Here is a 16,832-nt window from a genome sequence, read left to right as displayed (position 1 = left end):
TGTAAAACAGTGTAACTTGCTTGTGCGGCAATTGCATTGCTCCTGGAGTTCTAAGAAAATGTATTTTTGGGGGCAGCTGGGTGGCTTAGTGTATTGAAAGTCAGGCCTAGAGATGGGAGGTCCTGGGTTCAAATCTGGCCTCAGACACTTCCTCGCTGGGTGATCCTGGCCAAGTCCCTTAACCCCCATTGCTTCGCCCTTATTGCTCTTTTGCCTAGGGACCAAAACACAGTATTGATTCTAAGATGGAAGGTAAGGGTTTAAAAAAAAACAACAACCAAAAAACCCCCATGTTTTTTAAATACCTAGAACATTATTTTTAAGAGCCAACAGCTATTCAGTGTGAATATACTCAAAGGCCATATGAAAATGTTTGAGATTTCTATGTAGTTCTCCACAGTCAGATTTCTCAAGCGGAAGATGCCAACATTCTCCTGGCCTGCCCCTTTGGCGTGGCCCTTTGTACAAACCACAGTGCTCTTACTGACTGAATGGTAGCCCCCCAGGACCTGGCCTAGGCTGACCATATGTGAGCCCCGGGGAACGTGGCTGTCATGAGGGGTTTGGGTTCTGTGGCCACTCATTCCCAGAGGTGTCCAGGCTGCGAGAGGAGCCTGGGAGGCCAGGGTGGAGACCACGTGTCCGGAGATGGGCCTTACTGTCATCAGGCCTGACCCACAAGGGCCGAGGCAGCAGGGTCTGCCTGGTGAAGTGTCCCTCCCAGGAGCGAGGCCAGGAATAAACTCCCCAGCTGAGAAGAGCGTGCCGCCGAGGCTGCCACTGAGCTCTTGAAACCAGGAAATGCCCTGCTTCCCTTCCTCCTCGGTCCATCTTTTCCCTACTTACATCTCAGCCCAGGAAGTCACCTGCCCCAGCCCTGGCAGGAGCCCTGCTTCCCCCCATGCCGTCTACACCACCCATTTTTCAAGGTCTAAATGAGCCCCAGGAAGGTTGAGGCAGTCAGACTCAGTTTCTCTTTCTGTAGTGGCTGCCTCCTCTATTCATCACTTTCCCTGACAGAGTGAGCATCAGCCCCTCTCCCTGCACCGATAGCCCCGGTGCCCAGCGTGGTGTCTGGCCCAGACTGGGACTGGACGCCCGCCCTCGCTGCTGTCCATCATTGCCCGAGGGGAGAGGGTGAGCTGACCGAGACCCGGGGACCCAACTATCGGGGAGCCCAGGCCTACCTGGGTTTCTGGTGGAAGCGGGAGCCACTGGACCCCAGGCAGAGTGTCGAGGAGCAGGGAGCCAGAGGCATCACGGGATGGAGTGCCGCGCCGGCGGTACAGCATTTCGGGCTGAAGGGCTCTTTGGAAGAACAAGTTGAAAAAATGGTGCAGCTGAGGGCTGTTGTCTGGCTGGCAGAAGGCGCTGCAGAAATGGGAATGGGGGTCAGATCAGAGGCACTGCCATTCCCTTAGAAATTCCCTACCATCAGCGCCCCTTCCAAAGTGGGCGGAGAAAGGCCCGCTGGCCGTCCTGGTCAGAGGCCCAAAAGGGAAGGGACTAGCTCTGAGTAAGCCCCTACCTCCTGGGTCTTCACAAAACCCCCGCAAGGCAGGTGCTGTGAATGGGCCCCGTGCCAGGGGAGGAAAGTGGGCAAACAGAGTCACCCAGCTAGTCTGCCTCTAGGCTGAATCTGAGCTCCTCCAGAACACGGAGGGGGACCTTTTTCTCCTCCTTAGATTTCTTTGGCAGCACGGGGTGTCGCTGGGTCAAAGGGTACAGACAGCTGAGCCACTGGAGGCGTTCTTTCTGGATAACTGCATTTTATTTTATTTATTTATTTTTTTTAAACCCTCACCTTCCATCTTGGAAGCCAATACTGTGTATTGGCTCTAAGGCAGAAGAGGGGTAAGGGCTAGGCAATGGGGGTCAAGTGACTTGCCCAGGGTCACACAGCTGGGAAGTGTCTGAGGCCAGATTTGAACCTAGGACCTCCCGTCTCTAGGCCTGACTCTCAATCCACTGAGCTACCCAGCTGCCCCCTGGATAACTGCATTTTAAAATAACTAGTTTCCCTCGTAATCCTATCTGTTTTATTTTGTGCATTTAGAAACCACCTTCCAGGAAGAAGTCCGTAGGCTCACCAGCTGCCCAAGGGGTCGGTGCCCCCCACAAGACCCCTGCTCTAGGATAAAGGAGTATTCTTACATGGCTCCTCTTCTAGCAGGGAAGGACACAGGCCAGTTTTCCCCCAGGTTACTGGGGGTGAATATGGCTGATAAGAACAATTTTGGTCCAAGGAGTGGGAGGAGAAAATGGTTCAGGTCTTCAGGCCCAGGAGAAACAAGGAAGGAGGGCAGGATGGGAGCAGGCCTGGGCTCGGTTCCTCCCTCTCCAGGGCACGCGTGACTTGGGGCCAGGGTCCCAGTGGATTCTCCGGTCCATGCACAGTGCTCACCTGATCAGGGAACCATACATGAACTTTAAGGTTCGGGCAACATCTTCTATCATATTCCTTAGCTGAGGCAGAGGGACGCTGGAAAGGCAAACAGCAGCTAGTCATTCCCAACCACTTTGGTAAAACAGCAACGTCTGACAGCCACGGGAGGCAGAAAGTATTTACATTTCCAAGAAAGGAGAAGAATATCTGTGACTAGTGGCCACCTTGGGTTGGTGCCTGTTTTCATTTGAACAAGTAATGTAATACCCAATTCTAGGAATAAACAAGCATTCTGGGCTCCTGGGTGGTAAATATTTGGGCCAGAAATCAAGTGCCGGGGGAAAGGCATGGGGAAGGATGGCAAAGGAAGCCCAGAATGCACATATGACCCGGGGTACCAGCTTTCATCTGACCTCCTGGGACGGAATGGGGGAACCCCTAAAGAGAAGCCCCCCTCCTTCCCCACCTGGTTCTTAGGATTCAATATAGTTTGGGGCTTGGGGCGGGGGAGGGAGGAGTAAAGGGCATCTTCATCAATTTGGGAGGGAGGCTGGGGATCGGGGGCCTAAGCCAGAGACTTAAGGTAGACACCAGTTAGAGAGAAATGCTGCCGATCGATGTGGCTAGGGCTATGGCCCAGGTTCAGCCTGGCTCCCCTGACCCACTTTTGGGATAGCTGGGGAGCTGAGAATGCTTTTTACATTTAAAAAATGGTTTTTCCATAAGAAGGTTTTGCTGGAGAACAGCTGTGTTTGCACGTTCTGCACGGCTACATTCTCATGACGGCGGCCGAGTCCATCCGTGCCCCTTCCGTCACTCCCACGGCTCTCGACACACCACACGCTGCGGTGAGGCGTTTTGAGCTCCGCGCCACACCTGACATTTGACCTTTTCTTACTGCCAACGCCTTCCCATCATGTCCGAATAAGAAGAGCAAACGCAAACTGTCAGTACAATTTTGTGAGCTCGGGGCTGAGATCGGCACTTTTTCTGAACAAGAAGGTCTATCCTCAAACACTTCTCTCCAATGCTGAATGGATTTGGAAATTAGCTTTTGCTGCAGACCTGATGCTTTTTAATGAACTCGACCCCAAATCAGAAGCCAAACCACACTAATATGTGAAACTTATACTGAGGGAAAGCCAATTTGATGACAACGGACACTGTTTAAATCATGAGTAATGTCGAGCTGCTTTATAGACTTCCCGTGCTGTCAAAAGTTAAAAAGAGAAGCAGCCGCCGTTCCCGCACAACTTTGAATTGAGTCTGTTTTCTGAGCTCAAACTATAGTTCCAGCAGCATTTTTGGGACCTCAATGCAAGTGCAAAATAAATGCCCAAATTTCAGATCCAGTTAACTTTGTAGTTGGGGAACTTTGATGTAACCTTCAATTGGAAGCGCATGATGTGCAATGTAATGCTTCACTAAAAGGAAACTATGAAGAGAAGAATCTAATAGAATTCATTCTATCAATGCCTTTTCACACACTATAGAACTGGTACCAGTATTTGGTAGTGCCCATCTTTGTGAAGTCACTTTTACAGATGAAATAAGTAAAATCTCACCATGGATCAGTGTTAACAGAACATTTACAATCCATTTTGATGATAGAGAACACTTAATTTTAGCCTCAAATGATCAAAATGTCACCAAGAAGAGAATTCCACTTTTCTCATTAGTAAACATGTATTACCAAAAAATGCACCCAATTATTATTACATTTTGATTTTTATCAGTAAAAGAATCATGGAAATAACTATAAAATATAGTCAGTTTTGCTTCTTGGCCCACAAAGCCTAAACTATTGACTACTTGGTCCTTTCCAGAAAAAGTTCCATGACCCCAAGGATAGAATTTCTCTGAAAGCATGGTTTTTTTAAATTATATTTTTTCTAGATGATAAAATGAGGCTAATAGATGAGGCACAGGGAAACTGAAGCCCTCCGGCACTCCCTTCTTCTATTTGCAGGCCCCTTTGTTGGAGCCTCCTAGGCTCCCTTCCCTTTTCCCTCCTCTGCAGGTTTATCTCCAATCTCTTCTTTCAGTCCCTTAGATTCCAGGGGAGGAGGATCGTCATGTACCTAGGCAGGAGGGCAGCTCCTTTTGCTCTGGCCTGTGGGCACTGCACTAGTTGCTCCATGGGGGCAGGTCTGTGTCTGATGTAATCTCTGTATCTCACCTAGGACTCTGTACCCTGCATACAAGGCCTATGCATAATCAGCGTGGGTTGCAGCCAGTTGAACCCCAATTTGGCTTTTGCATAGTACCCAGAAACCTCCTTTCAATCTACTCTGGCTACATTTCCTCCCTCCAGGTTCTGCTTTATTCCCCCTCTTATTGCCTTCCATCCTTCTCGATCACCCTGGACCAACTTGTTCTGGGTTTCTTTCAGTTCTCTCTGAATCCACAATCTCTTTAAAAAGCACTTTTACTTCTTCACAGTCAGAACCCAGATGGGCTGGCCAGGAGGTGGGAAGATCTGTCACAATCCTTGGCTGCCTCCTCCAGCTTTCTGCCCCTGTCCTGGGTGCTGGACCCTTCCTCAGCTTGGATGAGGGAATCACCAGCTTTACTCCTCCAGGAAGATGGCGGTCCTCTAGGTCTGCCAGCTACTTGCCTCTCTTCCTTCAGAACAGGGCACCACATGTGACCAACTGAAGTCTCCTCTGCACCCTGGGGCTTGCCATCCAGCCCAAAGGTGAACCCGTAGGACTCCAAGGTCTCTTCCCAGGACTTTCTTTCATGTATCATATCCTCAAATGAGAGGTAGAGCTCCTGAAGAGCAGGGGCTGTCTGGATTTTTTTCATTGTGTTGCTAGCATTTAGTCCAACACTTAAAGTAAGTACTTAATAAATGCTTTTCATTCCTTTGGCCATTCAATTCATTCATTCCTTTTCCATAAGGCCAAACTCGGAGCTGCCACATTCTCCAGGAAGCGATGCACATTAGGGAAGAAGGAAAGAAACATTTATGAAGTGCTTTTTTTTTATGTGTCAGAGCACTGAATGAAGGGGCTTCTTTTCACCAAAATTGTTTCATGTGATCCTCAACAACCCTGGAAGGTGGGTGCTGATATTTTCCCCATTTTACAGTGGAAGAAATTGAGGTAGACAGGTTAAATGACTTGCCTAGGATCACACAGCTAGAAAGTATCTGAGGCTGAATTTGAACTCAGATCTTTCTGACTCCAGGCTGCACTGACATGAACATGTCAAAGAAAGCCACTATCTTTTCCCAGGAGATTTCAGCATTATCTTTCCTCAAAATAGTTAAAATATTTATCCTCCTCCATATTTGTGTCTCATTATATCCATCTTCTGCTCCTCCCCTCTGAGGTGACTCTTCTCCCCCCCCCCACTGGATTATACATGTATTATCACTCAAATCCTATTTCCATATTATTCATTTTTGTAATAGAATAATCTTTTAAAACCCAAACCCCCAATCCTATGCCCATGTGATCAAGCATATGTTTTTCTTCTGTGTCTCTGCTCCCCCAGTTCTTTCTCTGGATGTGGATGGCATTCTTTCTCATAAGTCTCTCAGAGTTGTCCTGGATCATTGCACTGCTTTAACGGCAAAGTCTGTCACATTTGATCATCTCACAGTGTATCCGTCTCTGTGTACAATATTCTTCTGGCTCTGCTCCTTTCACTCTGCATCACTTCCTGGAGGTCTTTCCAGGTCACATGGAATTCCTCCAGTTCTTTATTCCTTTGAGCACAATAGTATTCCATCACCAGCAGATACCACACTTTGTTCAGCCATTCCCCAATTGAGGGACAACCCCTCATTTTTCAATTTTTTTGCCGCCACAAAGAGCCGGGTTATATTTTTGTATAAATATATTTTTTATCTCTTTGGGATACAAACCTAGTAGCAGTATTACTGTATCAAAGGGCAGGCATTCTTTTAAAGTCATTTGGGCATAATTCCAGATTGCCCTCCAGAATGGTTGGACCAATTCACAACTCTACCAGCAGTGCATTGGTGTCTTTGGGGTGACTCTTGATCACTCTCTGCAGAAGGGATGCCTTCCCCAAAGCTTCCTCTGAGAATCCTGCTCTTTAACAAAAGCTTATGATCCACAAGGCCTCTATCATCTCTGAATAATGAACAGAAAAGAACCCTGATCAAGACTAGGCTCAAAAACGCAGCTATTGTCTTTTTGGCCAAGCCTTTGTCACTCGCATTTATGGTAGAGTGCAGGGTCAAGCATCTCCCCGGAATGGTATTCCTCTCAGAGAGCCGCCACTCCCATGTGTCTCGGGTCCCCTCGGGAGGAGGAGAGGCAATGAGGTGTCCAAGGCTGGGGTGCTTCGGGGGCCAAACCCATGTCTCTGGGATGACTTTCCACACCCTGACACCTCTGGCTTCCCATTTGCAATGCCATTGCATGTTTCCTCATGGAAATACCAAACAGGTTAGCTAAGCACAAAGTGGGTGCATCCCCAAATAGTAAGGAAGAGTCTCGACTTGCAGGGCTCCCACAGGCAGGGATGAGACAGTGTGATGATGATTCAGAATTCCCTCGTTGTTGATACACATTTGGGCAAGCCAGTTCAGAGTCAAAGGCAGCCTTTGTCCCATGAAGGCGCTGAAGGCCAGTATAAAGTGATAGGGCCTCTGCATGTCACTCTTGGAAGCAGAGGAGAATTTAAAGAGTAAAGGATGTGGGAGGGAAAGTACATGCAATTAGGACTATCAAGGTGCTGGATTGCAAACAAATTCAACTTAACAAAAGTATCAGTAGAGATCCAGGTTGTCTCGGGGCAAATCTCTGACATGGGATTAGCACTGAAGAATCAAGTGTTAATAGGCTTAATAACTAACCTAGAAAATTCTAATGAAACCAGATCCATTCTCTCTGCCACCTCCGAGCACCATGCAGATTAGCTTTAGCATAAAACCAGAATATTTTAAATGAGATGGACCTTGCAAAAAGTGCATCTGATACCTGATTTCAAAGCATAAAGGAAAAAAAAAACCGGGTTCAACTTACTCTTCAGCAGGAAGTCCAATTAATAACAATTTGTCATCTTCCTTCCAGTATGCCACATGCACAAGTTTTTCATTTAAGGAGAGTGATGAGCTAGAAAAACCAAGTGGGAAGGTTAGCAGCGTACTCTCGAAGCTCATGAAATGACCGGCGAGCATTACATATGGTGGGTGGGCTTTGTGAATTGAGGAGTGCTTGAGGAGCCCATTCCCTGAAATACGACTGGGACGTGGGAGAGGGGACATTCTAGGTGAATAAAAAAGCATGCAAATACTTCATACATCTTTTCAGAAACGTATTTAAATAACACAGTGGCCACAAACGTTTAGATGCCAAGTAAAACTACACAAGGAAAGATTTTTGTTAAGTATCCACATGAAACATTTCTATCCAAGAGCTTTCAGACCAGTTAACAGTACTAAAATGCGTAATGCTCCTGCTCAAAAATAAATACTACGGGACCTGATGAACCTACCAACGCCACAGGAAAATCGGATCGGATCTGGTGGGCCTCTCCGGGGGCAGAACATTGGATCAAGGTTCCTAGGATTTCCAGCTAGCAGGGGCTTGAGAGATTTGCTCCCTCATTTGGGGCCAGAGAAGGCAGTGATTGCAGACATTTGGGTGGACGTTTTAGTGCAATCTGGCATTAATTAATAACACGGTGAATCTGTGATGCTGGGTTGGGGCACTCTGGCTCTCCAGGCTATGGCCACATCTTGATCCTGATGCCATTACTGTCGCTCCAGTCCTCTATGTTCGGAGCGTGGGGGTCCTCCTTGGCCCTTCCTCTACCCCCTTCCCCTGTTACCCATCGGCTATTTGTCCTGGCTCCCCCACATCTCTCCTTCTACTCCAGGCCTTCGGAATCTCTTGGCAGGACAACCGCTGTTTGCGGGCTCTGCCTCCCCTCTCTCCTCCAGCTGCCAAAATGATATCTGGAAAACCCAGAGCCGAGCACGCGTCCCTTCCCACAGAGAAATCTGGAGGATGTGGCCTCTCAGGTCAGGCTGGCACTTCGATCCTGCTGCGATCCGGGCCCGCTCCTCTTTTCCAGGCTCGCCACGTGATGTGCCCTCACACCCTCATTCTAGGCAGTAGGGGCCGAGAGGCCACCGTGCGTGCGGCGGCCGGGGGCTGTCCCCCACAGCCCGCCAGGAGGCCCCCTTCTGTGGCCATGTCCCCGTGGGCCTCTCCCAGAGGGAGGGCAGCCGCCACGCTCCATTCTGCCAGGGCCTGCGGGTTCCTAAGAACACAGCCGTTTATGAGCCCTCCCCCGGGCGCTCCCAACAAAAAGGAACCAGAAAACAAGTGGCACCTAAGATTCCTCACACGACACTGCACATGGGCCTGGCTCCAAGCTCCCACCGAGACGTGCTGTGTGCAGGGTGGGAGTGAGGGGGCCCACGCAGGGGGCCAGGACACCTCCCAACTCGAACTCCAGGCTTCACCGTCGTCGCTGTGTGAGGAGGCCCTGGCGGAGGCCGGCCTCTGCCTCCCATTGCGGGAACACTAGACACGAGTGAAAGACCGCACGATCCAGGCCGGGGCGAGCGGACGCTCTCGGAGGGGGACGGCTCTGCCACGCGGCCCCTGGGGCTGCTCTGATGTGCCCGCTGCTCGGAGGGGCACGCTCCCGGGCAGCACTAGCTTCACACGGAGCAGGACAAACTTTAGGGAAAGGCTCTCTTCTGCTCCCCCACTTCCCAGCCGCCTCAGGCCCAACGGGGAGGAGAACGTGCTGCCTTTTCTTCTTCTCTTCGTCTCAGCAGCAAGTTGGCAACAGAAAACTACATTTTCTGCATGCTTCCTTTTTCTTAGCCAGTGATGGCAGAAAGCAAGGACACAGGCAAATAAGCGACTGGTGCAGCAGAACATCTTACCCGAACTGTTTTCTCACAATGCTGGGCCCCAAGACACGGCCATCAAAGGCTGCCCCCATATAAATGGATGCTACTTACAGGACACTGCACGAGGGCTCCCCCACGTCCTCAGTTCTGCCTCCAGAACCCTCAACAGCCCTTTCCTGGCTCTCCCCAGCTATTCCAGTTCTGCTCCACTCGGACGTTCCTTTGTCTGTCTTACTCATTTGCTTGTTGAGGAGTTGCTTATTTCTTTCAGTTATTTAAAGGCAGGGTAGTTTAGCTTTTGTTTTGTGTCCTCAGTCCCTCACACAATGCCTTGCACTTAGTAGGTGCTTACAGTGCAAGTAAAATTCAATGTATTTAAGGGGTAGCTAGATGGTTCAGCGGATAGAGAACCAGGCGGATAGAGAACCAGAGGACGTCCTGAATTAAAATTTGACCTCAGATACTTCTAGCTATGTGATCTTGGGCAAGTCATTTATTTTTTATATCCCCATTGCCTAGCCCTTACCATTCTTCTGCTTTGGAACCAATAGTATAGATTCTAAGATGGAAGGTAAGGGTTTTTTTTTTTGTTTTTGTTTTTTTAAATTTTTTTTTTTTAATTTTAAACCCTTAACTTCTGTGTATTGACCCATAGGTGAAAGATTGGTAAGGGTAGGCAATGGGGGGAGGTAAGGGATTTTTTAAAAAAATTCAATTCAATGAAGCATTTACTAAGTGCCAACCTAGCACCAGAAATTGATAGATCATAGGTAACCCAAGCTTGGACTGAATCATTTCAGTTGTGAGGTTTGAGTTATGGGGTCAAAAGGGAGACTCCAAGGGATCGATTTTACTTTAAAAATTTTTTTTCAGATTACAACAGTTTTTTTTAATATTAATATTTTATTTTTTAGAAAAATTTTCCATGGATACATGATTCTTGTTTTTACTTTCCCCTTCACCGCCCATATCTAATGCACATTTCCACTGGTTTTAACACGTGTGATCAATCAAGACTTATTTACATATTATTGATAGTTGCATTTGTGTGGTCGTTTAGTGTCTACATTCCCAACCATGCCCACATCAACCCAGGTGTTCAAGTGGTTGTTTTTCTTCTGTGTTTCCACTCCTGCAGTCCTTCCTCTGAATGTGGGTAGCATTCTTTTCCATAAGTCCCTCAGAATAGTTCTGGGTCATTGCGTTGCTGCTAGTACAGAAGTTCATTACATTCTATTTTACCACAGTGTCTCAGTCTCTGTGTACAATGTTCTGGCTCTGCTCCTCTCACTCTGCATCACTTCCTGCAGGTCTTTCCAGTTCACATGGAACTCCTCCAGTTTATTATTACTTTGAGCACAATAGTATTCCATCACCAACATATACAACAATTTGTTTAGCCATTCCCCAATTGAAGGGCATCCCTTTGTTTTCCAGGTTTTTGCCACCACAAAAATCGTAGCTTATCAATTTGCTTATCAATTAATTTGATTTCTGAGCCTCACTTTCCAGTTGCGAAATTCTGCCTTTTAAACTGTTATTTTCTTGCCAGATCTCTTCCATCTTTCTCATGATCTCTTCAAGATCTTGTGACCCATTTTCATTTTTTGGGGAAGGTTTGGATTTCTTTGATTGTTTGTCCTCCTCTGTCTTCTGGGTTTTTTCTGTGCAGAAGTTATCAAGTGTTAGTTTTTTTCTTGGTCTTCTTATTTCTTGGGCTTTGCTTGGCATCATTGTGGTTTATCCGCCAAAAGTCTGAGTAAGGCAATCTGATTCTCTTTGTATGGAGTTAGGAAGTAGTTTTTCCCTGAGGCTACTTTGTGAGTCTCCTGGCTTCTCTGGGGACCCTCCTGGGGTCTCTGATCTAGCTGTTTTCAGGGTCGAGCCCCCGTGTTCCTAGCCAGCTGCCCAGAGCCCAGAACTTGGCCTACACTTGCTCCACCACCTGGGGTTCCCCACCCCCCGAGTCTGAACATGCTGGGTGCTGCAGCTGCCTCTCTCAGGTGCACTCCCGTGTCCAAGGTCTGAGTTTTCCAGCCACCTGGGGTTTCAGGTCTTGCTGCTCTCAGGGACAAGCTCCTAGTGGTGCCAGCTAGCTGCCAAGGAGCTAGATTTTGTGCCCCCGTTGGCTCTCACTGTGGAGTGCAGCCTCTGCCTCTGGTACCGTGGGTGGGATGGGAGAAGAGATGATCCCCTCGTGTTTTGATGGGAGCTATTTCCCCCCCTTATAGCGTGGAAGTACCCAAATCCCACATACCTTCGATACTGCACCCTATTGTGGGGTCCCTTCTTTCATCTGGATTTGGTTGTTTGTTTTTTTTTTGGTTTGGTGATACTCTACATCCATTGGGAAGGAGAGAAATCCACCCTGCCTCTACTCTCCCACCATCTTAACCCAGAAGTCCTGAAGAAACTACATCAGCTTTTAGTAATCATTTTTTGACATATTGTGATCCATGCTCTCCTTCCCAAGTTGGCAGATAATGATATAGGCTGTACATAGAGTATCATAAAATATGTATCTCCATGTTTGTCATATTGTGAAAGAAGACACGTCACTTACACCAGAGAAGAATTCCTGAAGGAAATGAAGTGAAGAATGGCATGTTTCGATCTGCATTTAGACTCTGCTGGTTCCTTCTACGGCAGTGGGTGGGTGGCTTTCCATCTTGAGTCTCTTGGAGCAGTCTTGGGTCCTCGTCTTGCAGATAACAGTTAATTCCTTCACAGGGAATGGTGGTACCTTGTTGCTGTTATGGTGTCTGCTGTTCTCCTGGTTCCACTCACTTCTCTTGGCAGCATTTCATGCAAGATCATTTGTGATCATCCTGTTCATCAGTTCTTGCGGCAAAACGGTATTCCACTGCAACCACATACCACTACTTGTTCAGCCATTCCCCAAGTGATGGACAACCCCATAGTTTCCAATTTGTCATCACCACAAATAGAGCTGCTACAAGTAGGTCCTTTTCCCCTATTTTTGATTTCATTGGGATACAGACCTAGTAGTGGTATTTCTGGGTCAAAGAATAGGCACAAATTTTCCTCCAGAATAATTGTATCAGTTACCAGCTCTACCAACAGTGTATCAGTGTCCCTGTTAGCCACATCGCTTTCAACATTCATCCTTTCCCCTTTTTGTCATATTGATCGGTCTGATAGGCATGAGGTGGGACCTCAGTACTTTTTAAATTTGTATTTATCTAATTAACAGTGATTTGGAGCATTTTTTCATATGGCTAAAGATAGTTTTAATTTCTTCATCTAAGAACTGCCTGTTAATATCCTGTGACCATTTACCAACTGGGGAAATGACTTGTAGTCCTTCAAATTTGACTCAGTTCTCTGAATATCTGAAAAATGAAGCCTCTATCAGAGATATGTTATAAATTTTTTCATAAGTTTTTTCCTCTTCTAATCTAGATTACATTGGTTTTGTTTGTGCAGACTTTTTAATTTAATGCGGTCAGTTATCTATTTTATATCTTGTAATATTCTCTACATTCTGTCTGGTCATAAATCCTTCCTTTATCCATAGACTGGATGGGTAGCTATTTTGTGCTCCCCTAATTTGTTTATAGTATACCCCTTTATTGCTAAAACTTGTGTTCATTTTGACTTTATCTTGGTATATGGCATGAAGCGTTGGTCTATGCCCAATTTCTGCCATACTGTTTTCCAATTTTCCCAGAAGTTCTTGTTGGATAGTGGGTTCTTTCAAGTTTGAAAATTATGATGAGATGAGAAAACAAAGGCTATCTGTGTGGAAATCTTTTAGTGGCTCAGAAAGGGAGAAGAGATGTAGCTTGATGGAATGGTGGGTAGAAAAACAAAGTACTTCTTAAGGGTAGGTCCATTGCTGAGCACTGAAGATTCAAATACGAGCCAGTTAGACATTTCCTGTCCTCAGACAACACCCAATGGGGCTAGAGAGGGAAGGAGGGAAGAGCCCTCCAGTGCTACCCAGGAAGTGGCAGGGAGGCCTGGTCTTGGGAAGAAAAGTCCAGAGTTCACCAATGGATCCCGGCTTCCTGGGACAGAGCCACGATTCCAGTGGAAGACGTGAGGATGATGGCATGAGTGCGGCAGCCTGGCGAGGAGATGGCCAGACCAAGAACTTAAAATAAGAACAAGGGCAATTCCTTTTTTTTACCTTATACGGTTCTAAAGAATAACAGATGGTTAAAACATGATTTCTTTTGTTCATGAGGGAAAGAAGCAGCAGCCCATTATGAAGAGGAAGAGCCGCATATGCTGAACAGTGCCTGAGTTACACTTCCTGAGCAGTGACCTAATATTCCCATAAAAATTCCCCATGATAACTCAAAGATTTCAGCTCAATATAACTTTGTTAAAATGGAGTTTTCTTTTTTTATCACAAATGTGACAGCCAACAACAAACATGAAGACTTCCATACTTGAAAAAAAGATGGAAAAAGGCTTTTATGTGAAATGTCTTTCCATCACATACAACTTTTAATATTAATAGCTAACTTTCATGTAACATTTACTTTGTACCATTATTCTCTCATTTGATCTTTACAACAACCCTGAAAGATAGCTGCTATTATTATTCCCATTTTATAGAAAAGGAAACTGAGACAAACACTGTACTGCTTCTTTGTCTGTGCCCCCTTCGGACCTTCCTGCTCCTCTTGTCTGTGTTTTAAAAATGTTTCAATGACGTTATTTCCCTTTTTTTTTTGGCATTGCTATCTTTACCCTCTCACTTTCCTAGTCATCCACTACTATGCCCCCCAAATGCCATCCTTTGCAAAAAAAGGAGGGGGGGTATAGATATGTTGTTCATGCTTGAAGATCTATGACCCATTCTGCACCCATAGCCTGCCACCTCTCTGATGGGAGGTGGGAAGTAGGATTTTATCACTAGTTTTCTAGAAGTCAGATTTGATAACTGAATTGATTGATTTCTTAGGTCTTTCAGAGTTGTTTTCTTTTACATTATTGTAGTCATTCAGGGATGTGAAGGATTCAGCTTGCAGGAGGAGGCCTACATTTTTGAACAGACAATGGGGAAATTGGTTTTGTTTCATTATGGATAGGTTTGGGAGTGGAAAAGATGGAAAAGCTTCTTCATTAGAAAATAGGACAAAAGTTTATAATACAGTATTTAATGTGCAAATTATTTTTCTGGTTTGGCTCACTTCACTGTGTCAGTTCCCAGAAGTCTTTGCAGGTTCTCTGAATCCTCCCCTTGCATGTTATCCTATAGGCAGCAGGCACCCCTGGAGCTTCCAGAAAGAATGGCAGACAGGGGCTCTGGGAATATCAATATGGCAGCCAGAAAGAGATGGTGGTGGGGAGGGAAAGGCTACAGGGAGGGCTAGCTCAGAGACGTTTTCTGAGTGAGCTATGAGGAATCATCTCATGTGTGCACGGTCAGGAAGGCTGAATCTGCAGTCAGAGGATGTGGGTTTGAATCTCACCTCGCATATTCACTCCTTAGGTGAACTTTGTCCCTTACACTCTTTAGGTCTAAAATGAGAAGCTTGGACTGGGTGATCTTGGCGGTCCCTAGAAATGCTCAATCCTAGGATCCTAATGTGAGGAATCAGAAAATTCTGAATTGAAATGGGTTGGGAAGCACTGGCAATTGGCCAGAGAAAATTAGACAAGTTCAGATGGGATGAATCATCTTCAGTTTATTCCTCTACAAAATGAAAATGGTCTCTGTGTTTCCTTTTGGCTAAAAACCCACAACTGTTTTTTTTGGTTGTTGTTTTTAAAAACCTTGATCTTGTCTTGGAATTGATACTAAGCATCCGTTCCAAGGCAGGAGAGCACTAAGGGCTGGATAGCTGGGATTACAGCTAGGATATGTCTGCGGGTCACATTTAAGCCCAAGACTTCCCATCTCTGGACCTAGAGCTCTGATCATTGAGCCTCCTGGCTGCCCCACAATCCTAGTTTTAAAAAGACCTTATTGACAAAAGATTCTTGGATGAAAAGATTCATGTAGATATTTTTGCTAATGCGATTATCTCTTTGTTGCCTTTTTTCTCTGATCAACACTAAGAAAGGTAATTTGCAAAGCAGAAAAAATTATAATTAAATGTAAGTTGGTAATTACCTGGTAACATGTGTCCCAGTTACATTTTCCAGCATGTCACAGAGGGTTAGAAATATTCCTCTTACGCTTTTAAGTTTCTGAGATGCTTCAGACATTGGGTAATGGTAAAGAATTTCCTGCTGTTTAATTGACAAGAATTAAAGACATAATCAGTGCTATTCAAAAGTGCTAAGCTGGCATTTCCAGCATGGAAACATCCTATTTTAACAGTCCCCTATAAAACAGCCAAACTGTTACTCAATGGCAGTAACTGTTTATATTCACATCAAGTGGAGATTCATCCCTGGAAATGCAGTCTGTTTTTCAGTATGACTCATTCGAGGCCCGGCCTCTCAGAGGCTAGTCTCTAATCTGGGAAGATCTTGAGAACGGATGGCCTGGTGATGTGTGTGTGTGCGTGTGTGTGTGCGTGCATGTGTGTGTGGTCGGTCTGAGAACCAGCCTGGAGACATCAGGAGAGGATCGCGGGCAGGTCGGCCGCAGCAGGGCGATGATGAGTTTGGCCGCTGCAATTCCTCCTGAACGCTGCCGAGTTGTGGGAGGGTTGAGATCGGGCCTGGTGAGGTGAATACCGGCACAGTGAAACCGGACATCCTTTCAGGATTTCTGACATTTCTAACATACAAAAAATCCAGTGAAACTCTTATGATGGATTCTAATGAGTAGATTCTAATTAGTGATACATACTAAAAGGGAAGAATGAAAATTTTACCTAAAAATGTAAACCTTTTTCAAGGCTGGAGAACAATTTAAACCAGAATTTTACTTTTTTTTCTTTATACACATATCGTGAGAGAGCTGGAAGTAACATCGGGCAGTGGGGATCCGTCCAAGATGCAGCTGTGTTCAGGGGCCCGCTTTCTACGTCCTACTCTCAAGGCGAACTCCCTGTGTGGCTGACCAGACAGGGGATCCCCTGGCACCCACTCCAACGGTGAGCGGCCTTCTAGCGCCACCCTTCTCTCCCTCCTGTAGTCCCCACACACCGTTCTCCTCTGCCCTCCCTTTCCACAGCAGCCTGTGAAGAACCCGACTCCAGTGTAGTGTGAGAATCTGGAAAAATTGCTGGATGTGCTGTAAGAGTACCCCGTGTCTGACTCCCTGCTCCGCCAGTTCTCTGACCTGTGAGAGCTTTCTGGGCCGTGGGCTCTTCACCCGTCCTGGTTTTAATCTATGATTTTGGGCTCTTAGCCTTCTTCCTTTCACATTCCTTCCATCTTCAGAGGCTCCCAGAAACCCGGCTCCTCTGAATGCCCCGAGAGGTAGGTGCTCCCCGTGCCATTTGCAGAACCTTCTGCCACTCTTCCTCCGAGTTCTCTCCATCCTCGCCAGATCCCTGTGGTGCTCATCCTCCCCAGGCTTCTCTGCTCCCCCCACGCACTTACACCTTCTACGTCCCTGGTGCCTAGTACGTCACGGCCACGGATGGGAACAAGCAAGCCCTAGATGCCTGCTTCTCCCAGAGCCCTCTGACTTTGCCCCTGAGGCTGGAACTCACTTCCTTC

The 16,832-nt window shown here is 46.6% G+C and overlaps 2 protein-coding genes across 7 annotated transcripts in view; both read right to left on the bottom strand.

Moving 5' to 3' along the window:
* Window positions 1–16,832, bottom strand: part of MFSD8 (major facilitator superfamily domain containing 8) — a 146,651-nt gene that overhangs the window by 36,244 nt on the left and 93,575 nt on the right. The gene's annotated exons all lie outside the window — the stretch shown is intronic.
* LOC123253120 (protein inturned-like) overlaps window positions 1–16,832 on the bottom strand; it is a 42,087-nt gene that overhangs the window by 17,545 nt on the left and 7,710 nt on the right. Inside the window, exons 2-6 of the mRNA XM_044682409.1 lie at window positions 15,766–15,883; window positions 15,328–15,443; window positions 7,390–7,479; window positions 2,405–2,482; window positions 1,188–1,371 (exon numbers count right to left, since the gene is read on the bottom strand). Of these exons, the coding sequence (XP_044538344.1) occupies window positions 1,188–1,371; window positions 2,405–2,482; window positions 7,390–7,479; window positions 15,328–15,443; window positions 15,766–15,883 (586 nt within the window). The remainder of the gene's footprint in view (window positions 1–1,187; window positions 1,372–2,404; window positions 2,483–7,389; window positions 7,480–15,327; window positions 15,444–15,765; window positions 15,884–16,832) is intronic.

This window comes from Gracilinanus agilis, chromosome 6 (assembly GCF_016433145.1).
Source record: "Gracilinanus agilis isolate LMUSP501 chromosome 6, AgileGrace, whole genome shotgun sequence".
NCBI classification, from domain to species: Eukaryota; Metazoa; Chordata; class Mammalia; order Didelphimorphia; family Didelphidae; genus Gracilinanus; species Gracilinanus agilis.
The sequence above is the reverse complement of the archived record's forward strand: the minus strand, read 5'-3'. Positions and strand labels throughout refer to the sequence as shown.